The sequence below is a fragment of the Cricetulus griseus genome, chromosome 3 (genome assembly GCF_003668045.3).
Source record: "Cricetulus griseus strain 17A/GY chromosome 3, alternate assembly CriGri-PICRH-1.0, whole genome shotgun sequence".
Lineage (NCBI taxonomy): Eukaryota > Metazoa > Chordata > Mammalia > Rodentia > Cricetidae > Cricetulus > Cricetulus griseus.
Window position 1 is genome coordinate 297,178 of NC_048596.1, and position 17,535 is coordinate 314,712.

Here is a 17,535-nt window from a genome sequence, read left to right on the forward strand (position 1 = left end):
AAGAAATGGGACTGGAGCGATGGCTCAGAGGTTAGGAGCACTGGCTGCTAGTCCAGAGAACCTCAGCTCAATTCTCAGTACCCACCATGTGTCTGTTCACAAGTGTCTGTAATTCCAGTCCCAGGGGATCCAACACTGTCTTCTGGCCTCCAAAAGTACCAGGCATGTGCATAGTATACAAATATTCATACAAGCAAAATACCCACACACAAAAAGAAAACTTAAAAAGTAAGAAAGCCATTTTTAGGATGAGGAAGAGGCAGAGGCAACCTGAATTCATCATTCTCTGCTTCCTGACTATGTGTGCCTCGAGCTCCTAACACCAAGACTTCCCCTCCATGATGAACCAAAATAAATCCTTGCTTCCTTAAGCTGTTTTTATCAGTTATTCTATTCTCCCTAAGTGACTAACAAGGAAACCAGCCTCAACAATTCTATGTCATCTCCAGTCTATCAGGGAACTCTGGAAATTTTGTCTTCAAGACATGCTCCCTAAGCCAATCCAACCACCTGTCACTATTGTTTTTATGCTGGTCCAAACACTATGGCTCTCACCTGGATTGCTATAAACGTCCTCCTCTCAGATCTACCAGATTTTACCCATGTCCACCTAGACCAGATCCTGCCACCCACTGCTTTGCTAAAATCCACCGTTGGTTCCTGAACTTCATGCAACATAAAGCCAAAGTTTTTCAGAGGTTATAGGGTCATGCGTGATCAATGCTTCTCCTCCTCTCTGTGCCCCAACTGCTTCCTCTCTAACCATGGACACTCTTGCCAACAGGCCTTCTTACAGAAGGTTCTCTTTCTGCAATGCCCTTTCTACCTACTAGCTCCAACTCCTTCTAGTCTTCAGTCACATGTTACCTTTGCAAGAATACCTTTGCTTACGACTCTTAACACTACAACCAGGCTTCCTTTTCCTTAGTCCCAACACTAATATTCTCTGATTATTTTTTCCATCCCAGTTAACACTTTCTAGGACTTAAAAATCACTGTCCTCCTGTGGCACAGAGAGCACCCTTTCCTGGTGAGAAGGTGACATCACAAGTACAGGCATCTCAGACTATTCTATCAATTTGTCCCAAATGTCCAGAACTCTACCCACCAAATGAAGGTGAGGATGTGGTGATATCACTAGGCCCAAGATAAATGATAAATGGGTATTTATTGGGGACAATTACACAGAAAGATACAGAGAACCGCTGGATCGTTACCCTGCTCTTCGTACCAGATCCACTGACCTACCAGAAAGAGAGTGCAAAGGCAAGCCAAGCCTCAAGCTCCTCTCTTTCAGCTTCCATTTGCCTGAAGCCACTCCCAAGGAGGTGTGGCTACAGTTACAAGTTCACTGACAAGACGCCTACAACCAAAGAGTAATTTTGTTACATTAATGAAAGGCTAAAAACTATTGAGGACCTTGGTACTAGTGTTATGTTTTTATTTAAAAAAAGGAAAAGAGAAACCTGAGGGATGAGACATGTTGACTAGTTTATTATATGGGCCCCACAGAGTAGGGAGACTGAGAGAGAAGAGGAACCGCCATGGCCGGTCACCATAGAGAGCCAAGAAAGAAACAGAGAGGAGAGAGAAAAGGAGGGAGAGAGGGAGGGGGAGGGAGGAGGGAGGGAGGGAGGGAGGGAGGGAGGGAGGGAGGGAGCTTTTAAAGGGAAGACTGCACATGCACACTGAGGTTCCACGCATGTCCAGAGTCATCATAGGTGACGGGGCAATGACAATGATGTAGCACGTTTTCTTGTGCCTGCCCTGAGTATTGTCAGGGGGCGGGGGTCTGTCTCTTAAAGAGGTAGAGCCGATCAGCATCAAAAGCCTGAACCTTTCAACTAGGGCTTCTCATCCTGGCTCAAATGAAAGCTTTGCTATGGGTCACAGTGTTCTGGGTCTCTGGAGAAAGGCAACTAAGGCCAAAGTGAAGATTCTCCAAGACACAGTCCAAGTTGCTGTGGTAAGTGGGTACACAAAGAGGGCCCTGGTACATTCTTGACCAGTGGTCCTCAGGTTTGATGGCCATAACCAAAGATCTGGAAAAAGAGGTTAACATCTGCCCACAGTTTCACAAGAGTTAGGGACAGAGCCTGCACCATCCTGGTAGCCCATCTCTGGATCCAACAATTTCTATCAATAACAATCTGCCAGTACAGTGTAATAATAAGTGTACAAGGAAGCAAGGATTCAGAGAAGAGGGAAAGTGAGGTGGGGAAGGCTCTGTAAACACAGCCAGGAGAACAAGTAGGTGCCTGCCAGGGAAATGAGATCATGGAGTAGTGAAAGGTTCAGGCTTTATGCTGGCCTGCCCCTGTTACCTGGCAGAATCCACTCAGGCAGTACCCTGGTCAGCCCAGGGTTCCACGGGAACTAAATCTGCACTAAATCCACTCTCTCTCTTCTCTCTTACTCTCTGCCCTGCTCTTTTCTTCCATTTCTCTCTCCCCGTCTCGCTCTCCCACCCTATAATAAACTGGTCAATGTGCTCTCTATAGTTTGTGTTCATCTCTCAACTTCTAATTTAAGCAAAATCTTAACATTGGCACCCAACGTCTGGGGGAGGCTCTTCCCATGGTCTCTCCCATTGCCGAGGGAGACAGAGCAATCCTTCTCTCCAAACCATCAATTCACTCATCTGCCAGTTCGCTGCAATCCAGTAAGACACCCCTTCTGGTTGGGTACATTTCCCATGGGTCAGGTCCAGCATCCCGCTCCCAGAGTGGTGCATTTCAGTGTTAAGCCTTCGTTTCAGCGTTCACCACCTTTCAGACCACTGGGTCCTTTTTTCGGTATCAGACTGCTGAGTCCTCCTTTTCCAGCCCTGCCCTGGCAATACTCTCGGGCTGACAAGCATCTGAAGAGTAAATTTTGCCATTTTTGTTTGCCTCACCCATGGGAAATACATGCGGGACCTCTCCAGTTGTGGCCAGCAGATGGGTAAACAGACGAAAAGCCACTTATGGCTGCCATATTTGCCATGTGGCCTAGCCTGGGGGCTGCCATCTTGACCACGTGACCTAGCTGTAGGCACGCCCACTCAGTTCAGCCACCTGTGCCAGCAAACCCAGCTTCCAGAAACAATTTATTTACTTCTTGCTTTTTATTTTTTGCCTCTGATTTCTTTTTTCACTGGCCCTGTTGTCCATGGCTTGTTTATAGGATACTATGCCTTTCCAGGTCCCCCTGTTTTTTCCTGATGCAGACCTGCCTTCTTGTCACTGGCAGTTTCTACTGTCTCGTTAAATCTCCTGATATGTCTGCTTGTCTCTGTACATGTGATTTAAATTTAACCTTATGCTTAGCTAACTCTATGTGCAATTTAAATTAAACTGTGCTAAGTCTCATATTTCTGAATTGCTATTTATCTTTAAATGATGGTAAACATTTAAAGTCATAAAGGTCTAATTTAACTTTATATTTAAAACATAAGCTAACTCTATACAACTTAAATTTAACTGATGTATCTTTAAATGATGATGAACATTTAAAATCATAAAGGTCCATCCTGTAAGCCATTTACAAAGGTACAGTTTTTTATTACAAAAGGGGATTTTTCTCTAACTAAAGGCAAATTTTTGACTGCTGAGATACTAGACAGACACCCCTCAAATGCTCAGAGATCTAGAGAACATGGCATTTAAAATGTTTTATTAAAAAGCTTTTGATAACAGAGAGACAGGCCAGCTGCTGGCCCCACCCCATTTCCTCCAAGAAGACTGATGGGCACTGAAGAAACTTCATCGAGCGTCAGTGGCTGGTCACTGAGACACCATAACCATGCCTATAGTTCCCAATCCATAGGTCTCATGCTATCGGCAAGAAGGCAGGTGTCCTGCAGCCCGCTACTATGGATGGAGGATCTTGGGGGTGGCTGTCCCTGTAGCCTGCTGGCAAGTCTCTGTTATTCTTTAATCATTAACTCAGGTAAAATCTTATCCTTCTCAAGAACTCTGATGCTTTTGACGACTGGTAGTCTTGCCAACTAAAAGCAAAACAGATTTCAGGAACAGGTATTTTAGGGTTTATCTATGTGAAAATATGAAAGTGCAAGGTGTATGAAGATCTGGGAATGCAGGTTACAAAGGTCTGAGGATGGAAAGGTCTAACCCGGTGGATAAAGGCAAGTTACGAAGGTCTGAGAATGTAAGGTATAAAGGTCTGCAAATGGAAGGTCTAAGATGGTAATGTAAGGTGTATGAATTAAAGTTATGAAGGTCTGAGGATAAAAAGGCTTAAGTGATGATAAAGTGAGTTGAGACATTAAAAAGAATGAAATATGTTCCAGATTTCTCTATTTCTCACTCTCCTTTTCATTGTCCTAGAAAATATCTGTCAATTTTAAAATGTTAATGCTTTCAGCCAAGTCACTTCTAACATGAATATGCTGCTAATGTGTCTAAAATTTATGTTTTCACAAACTCTAAGGATTCTTATAAGTTCCAGGGAGCCAAATTGGACCCACCCAAACAGGTCAGATTCACTCCAGATAATATTCAACCTTTCCCTGGTCCCAGATTCCCTCCCCTCATCTTGGGACCCCTGGGGAACCCCTCCCTCATCTCACAATCCTCCCCTCAAGTATCAGGACCTAAGAAAAAATTTTTCCTAAACTTAACCTTGTCCTCTGCTCTGCCAATATGTTATTTACCAGGTCTAAAGAGGTGCCAGAGTTCCATAGAGCCTGGACTTCGATGGAGCAACCAGCTACCCCAGGATGTGGCAACACCCCAGCTTTCTCAGGTTCCCCAAAGATGGTCAACACCCCTAGGTCAGCAGGAAGCAGTCGTGAGAATCTGACAACCTTATTCCTTAATCTGTCATGTCTAACACCCTACCTTTCTAATAATGAGTAAAGGTGGGAATGAAAGGCTCAGGCATCATGATGGCCTGCCCCTGTTACCTGACAGAATCCACTCAGGCAGTACCCTCGTCAGCCCAGGGTTCCATGGGAACTAAGTCTGCAGGCAGGTGTAGAGGATCCCTTTAAAATACAGACCCCTCTCCACTTATTCTTTCTTCTCTTCTCTTACTCTCTCTCTCTCTTCTCTCTTACTCTCTGCCCTGCTCTGTTCTTCCATTTCTCTCTCTCTTTCTCTCTCTCTCTCTCTCTCTCTCTCTCTCTCTCTCTCTCTCTCTCCCCCCCCCTCTTGCTCTCCCGCCCTATAATAAACTGGTTAATGTGATCTCTATAGTTCGTATCTATCTCTCGACTTCTAATTTAAGCAAAAACTTAACAAGTAGCATCTCAGAAAAAGGAGGTTCAGACAGCCAGGACCAGGGAACTTAACTTAGTCTAGCATGTCAGAGCTCCAACAAGCAAATGGTTGGGCAGAACCAGAAATTGAAAAATATCTGGTGAAGGCTGGGAATTAAAGGAGAAGCAGGTGTCTGCTGGTGGCTAATCTGGTAAGCCATCCTCAGAACATAGTTATTAGCTTGATATCAATACTCCACAACCACAGATATACAGTAAAGTCCTTGGAGATTTGAAAAAACACTACTACCTACTAGAAATGATGGTTTATCTGGTTACAGTGCCACGCTGTGGTTCCCAAATGTCACTTTCCAGGCAAAGGAACCAGGCTCCTTGGTGTAGTACAAGATGAACCCAGAATACTGTCACTGCAGACAGCAAGCAGCTGCTAGTGAATTCTTGGCTCCACAAGTGCTCAGAGTCCCACCTGAGGATGGTTTCCACTGGCCAATAGTGACTCCAGGAAGAAATAAGAACTTCAGTGCATCGGGGTACATACAACGCATTTAAAGCCATGAGTTCAAAATTCTCATGCATTACCACTATTGATGATGTTAGGGAGTCAATTTAGGGCTCTTGATATGTTGTATTTTGGAATGAGAGTATGTGTGTATATAAGCATATGGAGGCCAGAAGTCAACTTCAGGTGTTGTTCCTCGGGTGTTGTCCACCTTGAATTCTAAGAAAGTATTTCACTGAATCTGGAAATCACCAAAAGGCTAGGCTAACTGGTTAGTGAGTCCCAGGAATCCATCTATCTCTGCCTCTCCAGCATTGTGATTATAAGCACACAACTGCCATGCCCAGCTTTTCCTTGTTGCAGGTCAGTTCCATGATAGCAAAACACAAACTCATAAAGTGTACAAGGGAATTAGAAATTTATACATTCCATATTTGACAATAACAAAGAAAATTTTAGCTATAATAACAGTATTGTTGTGAGTTTTTTCTACTTTCTTTCTGCTTGTATGTGTTGTTTTTATGCATTGCTGGGAGTGGAACCCAGGTCTTTTTGTATGTACTAGGCCAGAGCTCTACTACTGAACCACATCCTAAACTGTAGTTTGAATAAGAATGGCTCACACAGGTTCATATGCTTATTCATCAGGGAGTGAAATTACTTGGGGAGGATTAGGAGATGTGTTCCTTGTTGGAGGAAGTGTGTCTTTGGGATGCCAGGCCCAGAGTCAGTCTGTCTGTCTGTCTGTCTGTCTGTCTGTCTGTCTGTCTCTCTCTCTCTCTCTCTCTCTCTGTGTGTGTGTGTGTGTGTGTGTCTATGACTCTGTGTGTCTGTCTCTCTGTGTGTCTCTGTGTCTCTGTCTTTGTCTCTCTCTGTGTCTCTGTCTCTCTCTGTGTGTCTGTGTGTGTGTGTCTCTGTCTCTCTCTGTGTCTCTCTCTCTGTCTCTCTGTGTCTGTGTGTGTCTCTGTCTCTCTCTCTCTGTCCGTCTGTGTGTGTGTCTCTGTCTGTCTCTCTCTGTTTCTCTCTGTCTCTCTCTGTATGTCTCTCTGTGTGTGTCTCTCTCTGTGTCTCTCTGTCTCTGTCTCTCTCTCTGTCTCTCTGTCCCTCCCTCCCTCTCAGGAGGTAGTTCTCAACTACATTCTCTCTCTCTCTCTCTCTCTCTCTCTCTCTCTCTCTCTCTCTCTCTCTGTGTGTGTGTGTGTGTGTGTGTGTGTGTGTGTGTGTGTGTGTCTGTCTGTCTGTCTGTCTGTCTCTCTGTGTCCCTCCCTCCCTTCAGCCCTTCAGGAGGTAGTTCTCAACTACACTCCAACACCTGCCTGCAAGCTGCCATGCTTCCCTTCCCACCATGAAGATAATGGACTAAATCTCTGAAACTTTAAGAAAACCCCCAGTTAAATCCTTTCTCTTATAAGAGTTGTCATGGTCATGGTGTTTCTTCACAGCAATAGAACACTGACTAAGACATAAACCCTTAGTCATTTTTTGGTTTTATTTTGTTTTAAAGAGCCCTTGCTCTTTAAAGACACATACTGAAAACTTCACAGATGGAACAATTTTGATAGCTGATATTGGCTACCTCTGCTGAGGGGAGGGTGGAAGTCTGGGTTGATCCCGGTTGAAGTGAGGTGAAAGGCACATGAGGGCTCATCACATTATACAGATTACTTTTACTTTTTTAATAGTCTGAAACGTCCCATAATATATTAAAAAAATCACCAGGCCCCACTCTCAGAGATCCAAATTTATTAGTTGGCATTTCAGCCAGGTGCTGGTAGTTTTTAAGGCTCCCAGGTGTTTTCAATCCTCAGTCATGGTTGAGAACCAGTGAAAGATGCCAGGGCCTGTGCCAGAGGCTACAGCTGTTGCAAAGGCTCAAGAGGTCAAGGAGCTGAGCACATGGTCCCCGAATATGGGGGAAGAAAGAGAACGAGGGAAGAGTTAAGGACACTGCAAAAACTTCAGCTTCCAGTAACTGGAAAGCGAAGAACATTCTTGGGGCTGGGAGTTTCAGGGACCTGGGGGAAGTGGCTGCATGTGTTGAGCATGCTGACTTGGTAGAGGTGGCAGAAGTTCAGTGGAGATGTCTATCCTAGTAGCTTTGCTTATAGGTCTAGAGACAACAGGGAAACTCTGAAGAGATATAAAACTCTGAGCCCCATGGGGAAGCATCCTAAATAGAGAGACAGAGGCCATGTGAGTCTATAAGAAACAATTGCATCTTGGTTCTATCCTTGAGAGGAGATCCCAGATGGCCCCACTCCCTTCTCTATTGCTTTCCCCTGCCACCAAGAGCTCTTAATCTCCATCTCCAAATAGAAATCCAAACAGTGGTTGTCTAGGCTACGAGCTTGAGGGGCCATGACCATCCTGATCAAAGGCTGATGAACTGAGTATTTTCTTGTCTCTAAAAACTCATGCTTTTGTTAAACAAATGAGACACAAAACAGCTGAGGGAAGTCCTGGAAGCATCAGGCACAGCCACCTGACTGAGACAGTGAGGGCTGGCCTGAAACAGCCAATGGGCACTCACTGAACAGGAGTTTACTGACGGTGCCTGTGTGCTCAGGGAGCTCTGCTGGGTGGGGTGAACAAGAAGCTCAAAGCCAAAAGTTTGCATTCCCTGGGGAAATAGTGAACTGGTAAACAAAGACACTCGCTGTGCATCTTATCTGAAGCATTTCAGCAGGAGGAAGGGCAACCGCATTCAACAGCTACATCAACATTAAGAATCTTCCCAGTTTCTCATGCAACAAGAATTAAGATTCTTCAGGTTTCAAAACCATCAGGTCTATCTTTATTTCCTCCTGACAAAAACCAATTGCTGACCACAGAAGACTCAAGGGCCACTTGGCAGGGACTTACCACTAAGTCCAGAAACTGAATGTAGCACTCCAGCCCAGGCCTGGTTTCACAGAACTGTCGAAAAAGCAGTCTCCCAATTGGTTGCTTGTCGCATAGACTGCAGTAATCTCTGTCTGGAGACAAGAATAATATGATGAGACCAGGAGAGCACCAGGCAGGGCAATCTGTTACTCTACAATTGGGTCAAGAATCCTGGATAGATGAGGCAAGATAATAATAATAACATAGGCCATTATCTCATAGAGTCTGCACACACAGAGAGAGAAGTCTAGGACAGCGAATGGTATGAAGGTCACACCCGGCTGTTTATTTCTGTATGAAAACACCAGTGGTTCTAGCAATTATGGCTCCATTCCATGTCTGGCCAGACAACATGAAACAGAACATGATTCTGGTGACTGGGTGAAGGTGTCAAACTCATGGCCTAAGCCAACTCAGCTAGTGTTCTTTCTTGCTCTGGAAATCAGTGCCTACAACAGTGTCCTTGACCTTGTGTGGAAAGCAGCTTGAAGCTGAACCAGGGAGGTCAGAACTTTAAGAAAATGAAGAGAAGTAGAGTTGGTGCCTGGTAATCTGAAAAACTGATTGCTTAGGGCAGTTTGAAAAAACAATCCTAAATTATATAATTCAAAGCACCCTAGTGGATACAATTTTGCATTGGGTTTTTTGCTTTTTTTTTTTTCTTCCATTTTTTACCCAATTAGAGCAAAGCCCATTTTTTGAATGCTTCAAATAAAAACTGCATTCCCCAGATGAACAGGCATAGAACAGGAAGTGACCAGCCTTCAGCCACTCAGCCACCAAGAGGTTCTGGAGGAGAAACAAGGTGAGCCACCCAACCCCAAGGCCAGGAGCTGGAGTGCTAGCACTGGATGTTTGCTACTTCAATGGCCCACCCTACCCTCTCTTTGACCCTTTGTTTTCCCTCCTATGAAAAACAAAGTGCATATTTGGAACTGGGACTAGGATTCTTTCCCAGCAATAGCACTTGAGCTTCTTTCAGCTTTCCCTAGCCAGAGGGTACTGGAGGAAATGGCCACTGAGGCATGCTGTCCCAGACGCTCCGGCCTGCCCATCTGCATCTGTCCCTCAAACTGATAGAGCTTGGAAGCAACTTGGCAGAAAGGAAGGGATGAGTCCTGGCAATTATGGAGCAGGGACAATCATTCACTAGCAAGGGGGACCTATTATTAGCTTGAATATAAGTTTTCTTTAGTCTATTCCATCTTCTGTTCTAAAGAACATCCTCTCAGCTGGGTGGTGGTGGCACATGCCTTTAATACCAGCACTTGGGAGGCAAGACCAGCCTGGTCTACAAAAGCTAGTTCCAGGACATTCTCCAAAGCTACACAGGGAAAGCCTGTCTTGAAAACCAAAAAGAAAAAAAAAAAAAAAAAAAAAAAAAAAAAAGGAAAAAGAAAAAGAAAAAAAAAATTCTCTCTCTAAGTCTGAACAAATCCTCAACAAACCTGGTTCTGGGTGCCTCCCAAGTTCTGAAGATGGTTTGTGACTCATCCCTAGCAAATCACAGTCACCTGTTATCCAGCCATAATGACGGGTATATGTAGCAATCACTCACAAATGTGGCTTTCTATAAAGTGGATACTTTGATCAACATGAATGAGCCCCATGTCTAGCCAACCTCTTCATGACCTCTTCCCAGGTGCTTCAGTCAAGACCATCACTGAACTCTTGCATTAACTCTGCCCTTCAATGTGGGCACAGGCTCCATGGCTCCAGGCACAGATGGTCCACAAACAGCCACTCCATCAAGCATTTAGCCTCAGTATGTGCCAAGTTCTGAGGGAGTAGAGGGAAGAGCTACTTGGGTGGAAGAACAGCATGGGTGCATGTGGGTGAAGAGACATGATCCCAAGTGACAGTTGTGAAATGGCACGCTAGATAAGTGTGGTCGTCAGCCACAGGAGGAACCCTGGCCACCGTGGTGCATGCCAAGTCTGTAGCCTGCACCTGTTAGCACAAGGGCCAGCCCACAGCCCACTCACTCTTCACTGCCTCCAACTCAGCGCTTCCCACACACACACCCAGGGGAAGGAAAACAAGCCTTTACACGTTCCCCCAATCAAGGAGTTTTCCCTGAAGAGCCCTGGAACCGGAGCAAGTTACCATGTATCAACCTTCAGGGTTACTCAATTATGGAAAAGAGCACAATACCTCTTATTTGATTTGACAAAGGTAACCCCCTGTTTCCAAAAAGCAATTAAGAGATTCCATGTACCATATTGTGACTCCCAAAGAGTTCATCTGACAGAATTTCTTCCCCTACATACAGTGTTTCCTGTCAGTATGGAAACAAGGCTGATATGAACACAGGCACGGTAAACATTATATGATTCTGACATAAGCTGTCAGGACCACCCTGCCAACCCCTTTCACTGCTTCTCCCAACCACACAGGAGATCCAAAGCAAGAAAGCTACTGACTAGCTGGCCAGGAGGGAACAACATAACCAGTTAATTGTCTTTCCAGGCTTTGTTCTCAGCCTCCAATAAGGATTATCTATTCTTATTCGCAAAAGCAAGTGGAACTGAGATTCCTTTGGAATGGATGAGGCCATAGGAGGAAGAATATGGAGAGGGGAATGGTCACAGTGACAGGAAGAAGTGCAAAGCAAAGTTCTTAGTGTGGCAAGAACTAATGTGAAGGGGAGATAGTTCCTGCAAAGTCTGATGATAATCAAGTTGGAAGCATGGGCAGGAACTGTGCTGGGTAGCCTTGAGGTAGACCCTCTCTGATCTGTTACAGCAGTTGCTGGCTGTGCTATACAATCAGGTCTTCAGTGTTGCCTGGAAGTGTCAAGAGGGGACTTTCTCTCTGTCTTTCCAGCTGGAAAATCTGGGAAGATGTACATGTAGGGAACATGCACACTGAACATGCACTACACATACATACATACATACATACATACATACATACATACACACACACACACACACACACACACACACACACCTACCTCTGAAATCTTGCTTTGGGTGTTTGTGCATCACTGGCATGTCCCACCCAAGCATTCCACCTTTGCTCCTTTTCTTCCTTTATTCACCCATAAAACTCTCTTCTAAGGCTTCTTGCTTCTCTGTACTAGAAGATTCTTTTAATTTTAAAGACCACTTCTTGAATTTGGGGCAGAATATGTGACAACTACAGGGTTCCACAGAGTAGACTTGAAGATATGGCTTAAAGAAAGGGGAAAGTGCTTGGGGATGGGGCATGGAACAAAGGAACAAGCATCATCAAGTTATGTTGAGCACAAGGATGAATTTACCTGATGAGAAACGTATGTCACTGTCTCAGTACCTGTGTTCAAAAACAGCACAGCAAGCCTCTTCCCTCTCCATCTTCCCAGGTCAGACTAACATTTGCCAAAACATCAACCAACAGAGGGCGCAACAAGATCACAGGCCCTGTCCTCAGAACCCCTAGCAATACCTGAGTCCCTGACCTGGGCCTCTCATAATCCAAGGACACTATAGAGGGAAAGTACTAGCAGGAACAGTCTCACCTCTCACTCCAAGTAATCATGGGTCTGAGTTTGTAGGCCTTTCTAGGCCTCTGTTTCTTCATCTACTAAATAAAGGCAGCAGAATGACCAACTGCTGAGAATCCCTTCACAGACTGGAGTCCTCCTCGCCTGCCAGTTTCACAAATGACTAGAGGTCTCAGGGCAGACTTCAAGGTCAACACTGAAGCTCAACTTTACCCAGTATTACAAAACTCTGCTTTTGTCCACCCCTGGTGTTAGTACCTAGTCTAGTGTCTGTCTCTCTCCCTGAACCTAAGGCAAAGGATGGCAAAATTTTGTAAAGACCAGTAGTAAACATTTTAGCTTTTGAAGGCTATATGGTTTGGGTCATAGTGGTTCAACAATGGAATTGTAATGGAAGTTCCCCTAGCACTGTATGAAGTGTCTATGGTATGGCTGTGTCTAACAAAACTATTTACAAAAGCAGGTTCAGGGCCACAATTTGATCACATGCTAATCCCAGTTTCTAAGCCCTTGGGCCTCCAACCCCTTTGCAATGTAATGTAATGCTGACCTGATTCTTCTAACATAGCTGCTTCCTTCCTAAGCCAGGGAATGTCTGATGTCTTGAAACCCTGAGGAGCTAATATGTACTGAAAATGAGCTTGTAACCTGAGCAATATGACCAACAATAAAGGAAAGCAGATCTGAAGTTAAAAAAGCCAAGTTCAAAGCCAGGCGTTGGTGTCGCACCCCTTTAATCCCAGCACTCAGGAGGCAGAGGCAGGCAGATCTCTGTGAGTTCGAAGCCAGCCTGGTCTCCAGAGCGAGTGCCAGGATAGGCTCCAAAGCCACACAGAGAAACCCTGTCTCGGGGGGGGGGGGGGGCCGCCAAGTCCATTCCAGGTAGAACCAAGACCATCCAGAGTCCTGGAAAGAATATACATCAATAAACATGGGGAAAACTATGAGGTGCCACAATCCTACAATCAAATGCCACTTAACAGTCAAGCACACAGACATAACAAGCAGCAAACACAGCATGAATGAACCCAAGGGGCCCTGTGTGGGTCCAAGATCTAGAAGCAAAAGAAACACATGCATGCCAGGTGGTGGTGGCACATGACTTTAATCCTAGCAGAGGCAGGTGGATCTCTGTGAATTCGAGGCCACAGTGACCCAAATCAGATCAATGGCAGGAAAGCAGGGAGTTCCTGACAGAGGTACATGAGGGAGCTTTGGGCATGGACGACAATGCCCTAGGTCATGACTAAAGTGACTGCATGGCTGTACGTGTTTATAAAAGTCATTTAGTTATTACTTGAAATTGGTGAGTGGATTGTAGGTAAGCAGTAACATTTCAATAAAGATAAGCAAAAGAAAGAAAAAAAATTAGTCATACAACCTGAGTTCTCTGTGCTTGCTTCTTCAGCCATAAAATGAGCAGATCCTAACTGTGGCCTCACTCGAGGGCAGTGTTACTCCAAGCAAGGATATGTCTGCTTCCTCCAGGAACCGGAGATCCCCAGGCTCATTCAGACTGATAGGATCTGAATTCCAAGGTGGGGCCCAGATCTGTGTTTCAACATGCTGCTCTAGTATGGAACACTTCCTCCCTCCTAAGAGGAAGAACACTTAACTTCTAGCCGGTCATATATGAAGACACATGTATACATTCACACCGCTCACAACTTCCCATGTAAGACTTTTAATGCCTGACCGCATGACCGCATGGTCGTGTCTCATGACCATGCACCTGGATCTGCACCATGTGAACTGGCTGTGCGGATCTAGGCACGTCTGTAGTTACCTCAGACAGCAGTTACTCTTTTTAAAAGGAACAGTTTGGTCTCTTCATTTCCTAAAATCTTTTTTTCCTTCCTTCCTTCCTTCCTTTTTTTTTTTTTTTTTTTTGGGGGGGGGTGTTATCGAGACAGGGTTTCTCTGTGTAGCCCTGGCTGTCATGGAACTCTATAGTAAACCAGGCTGGACTCAAACTCAGATCTGCCTGCCTTTATCTCTGGAGTACTGTGTTTAAAGGTGTGCACCACCATAACAGGGCATCTTTTCCTGAATCTTAAAAGCTTACCAACAGACCCACCTGGAGCTGTTGCCCACCTTCTTTTATAAGGGGGAAAAATGATTAAAAAAAAAATGAAGTTGCAGCTGCATCAAGTTGAGCAGTGTCCCAGATAACACACAAGTTCTAATCCAGCCATACCTGAAGCCATGTGTTCTATTTATATCTTTTTAGTTAGATAAACCAACAGATTCCCCTTTACCCTTAAGCTAATTCATTTTAGGTTTCAGTTTATTGCAACAAAATGGGCTGACTAATAAGCCTTTCAGCCCTGAACAGTATTTAGATGGCTCAAAATAAAAGCTATGTACAAAATCTGCATGTTCTTAAGTGCTCTGTTACAGCAAACTCCTGTACCACTCACAAGCAAGTATTGCTTCCTCCTCCACCACGAAGCTGAATCTGCACAGAGATTCTAGGAACTATGTGTCCACTGCTGATTAGGTCAACAGATCAGAGATATCCAAGCTCCCAATCCTTCTTGTATCCAGAGGCAGACTGGCTGAGAACTGCTACAGTGCTAGTGAAATGCTAGGATCTGGGTGCTGCCTCTATCCTTTGGCTCAGAGGTCCTCAGTTGGGTGTAGATTTGGCCATATCTGTATCATAGCTGTCTTTCTCAGCAACAGTTATGATATTAGTGTGTAAAGACCGCAGTACCTGAGACAGCTCCTCTATAGCACGATTACCCAACAACCTACATAAATAAGGCTGACAGCCACTAAGTGCCCCTGGGTAACTAGGTTGTCTTCGGTAAGTCCCTTTCCTGTGTTTCAGCTATCCCATCAATCAGAGTTAACCTGCTGTCACCAGGGCTACCAGCAACACATAGGAGCACCCCACCCAGTCCCAGTCCCAGAACATGGTCTGTCCTGTGTGAACAGCAGCCAGGAAGACAGATGATAGAAATCATGGCTTTTATTGCTTTGAAGGCTCAAAAAGATAAGTAAATGAAACTAATGAAGAGGTTTGACTTCCTGACAACATGAAAGCAGGCTCTCAGGTTGAGTTACTTCTCTGTCCTTGAGCCACTGAACCCAAGTTCTGGCTCTATTACCAGCTTTGCCTTGCCCTGAACACTTTCTCTCTCTCTCTCTCTCTCTCTCTCTCTCTCTCTCTCTCTCTCTCTCTCTGAAAGAAGCCACACTCTCTCAACAGCTCATGCCTGAGGTCAAAACTTACAACCCAGATGATTCCTTTAAGACTCAGAAACAGGGATGATATTGATAGTGAAGATAATAAATACTGTCATTGTTTTCATTTTTTCCCAGTTACATGAAATGGGAACATACTTTCTTAATTAAGACTCTGTGGTATGTGGGCACTTAGAGGGCAACCGGATCTCCCAGCAGAAGGCCAGAACATAGGCATAGAGGACAGCAGGGCTCCCCTCTGATGGCCACAAGACCTGGGTGCAACACAATGCCCACCCAACACCCTCCTTGGCTCTCAGAGAGTTGGCCGCAATCTTTCTGGATCAAGCAAGGAACACCCATAGGCGGTGGCATGGGGAGGGGCAACCATGACTGAAACCTGCTTATAACTGTTTTCATTGTTGCCCCAGGCATTCCTTGAACTTGGGCCAAGGAAAATGTACGTTCCATTTCAGGAATAAGAACAAGAATGAAATGTGGCTTCCTGAGGAAATGGAAATGCTAACACCGGAGCCCTCTGAAATGAAACCACATGTTATGGTAAATGGAAGGGGGACCTCTAAAAGGGATTCCTGCGGCCATCTCTCCACCAGCTAGATACCCATGTCATTGTATTTTATTTAACTTTGTTTTCCTGAAGCACCACATTTTTGGCAAGGAGGTAAGTTCCTTGCAGTCCCTACAACAGTAGGAAATACATGTGCATGTGGAGAATGAATTAAAATTCACAAGCCTCCATTCTGCCATATTACAGCTCTGATGCAATAAACAGAAAAAGTGATTTGAAGTCAGCTTTCTCTTTCAAAAACTCTTGCCATAGCTGGAAAAAGCAATCTGGCTTTTCCTCTGAGGAAAAACAGTCTATGACGTTGGAGAGGCATGATAGCATCCTGAGTAAGGGCAGCTCCACCCAGTCTGCCCCTTGGAAGGAGCAGGAAAAGGGAAACATTTGGTATTTAGTCAGCAACAGCTGAGCAGGTTCTGATTACTTCAAGAATGATGTTTTTACATGAATTAAAATGACATATGGCACATTACACAAACACACCCTCACCAAACACTCCCTCAGTCTAGCCTCTCATTTTTTACTAATGCCTTGTGCTTGTCACATATCTTCAAAAATATCATAAATATAAAGCCTAAGTTTTACAGGGTTGGTGGCACTTGGACAAGCCACATGTCAAAATCAACAGCTTTTGGAGCTCAGACACCAATAGGAGGAGGGAAGGAAGAGTGCCTACTTGTGGCTTTGAAGAAAGAGGATCTGGGTGCGGGACTGCAGGGGCAGGTTCCTCTCAAGTACATCAGAAAGGTACCTGGAAGTCTAGGAAGGGGCTAGAGCTGAGATTGACAGAGTGTGGAGATACGACATTCCCACTGAGGCCTCTTTAAAATACCACAATCCCAGAACCAGGCAATGACCTCCTCATTCTTAAATTACAGAAAAGCAGAGATTTTTGATATTTTCTCACAGTGGGAATAGGATGAAGAGCTGGTAAATCAAGAGGTAGGATGAGGGAAATGGGAAGAACAGCTGGGGATGATGGGCCCAGAATCCTAGGAAGAGCTAGAGACAGAATCAGGATCTGCGTTCCAAGTCTGACTCTCTTTCTTGTCAATTCATGAAGGAGATGTTGTAAGCACTAGATCTGAACTGCTTTCCTCTACCCCAAACTTCTCAGTGACTGAAAGCCTCACTTGTGCAAACTTCTCAGAGGACATGACACCCAGTGGCAGAAGAGTCACCTGGTGCATCAGTGTTGGCTCTTGAACACTGGGTGCAAGTAGGAAGCACACAAATGCATGACCTGTGCTTGCTTCTATTTTTATAAACATTGAAATTTTCACAGATGAGAAACGACACTTCTAAAGGCCCAGATGAAAAATCAGTGAAAAGCCTGGAAAGCAAAGATCTGTGACTGCCAGCCATCCAATTTTGCTCGGGGCTGGGAAACTTGCAGTGCTCAGAAGTCTGTTTTACTTTGCAAGCCTTAGGCAGAACCTCCAGTGATTTGGGACAGGCTGGCTTAGGGTGATTGCTGCTCGCTACCCTTAGGCCATACTCTAACCTAGGATAGCATTCACTTACAGGGGCATTCTTCTATTGTCTTTTGTTTGTTTTCTTGTTTTCTCTTCTTGAAATGAAATTTCTATTCAAACCTGTACAGTTTTAGAAGCTGCAATGCCTAGGCACACCCAGACAGACTATATTAACACTTCGGCAGAATGAATGTT

General features: G+C 44.8%; 1 protein-coding gene across 4 annotated transcripts in view; it reads right to left on the bottom strand.

Moving 5' to 3' along the window:
- The window catches only part of Grk5 (G protein-coupled receptor kinase 5), a 203,005-nt gene that overhangs the window by 60,837 nt on the left and 124,633 nt on the right, over positions 1–17,535 (bottom strand). For 3 of the 4 annotated variants that reach the window (XM_035441694.1, XM_027406842.2, XM_035441693.1), the window contains one exon: positions 8,583–8,695. The exons of the other annotated variant lie outside the window; for it this stretch is intronic. In XM_035441694.1, coding sequence (XP_035297585.1) covers positions 8,583–8,695 — 113 coding nt within the window. The remainder of the gene's footprint in view (positions 1–8,582; positions 8,696–17,535) is intronic. 4 annotated transcript variants of the gene reach the window in all.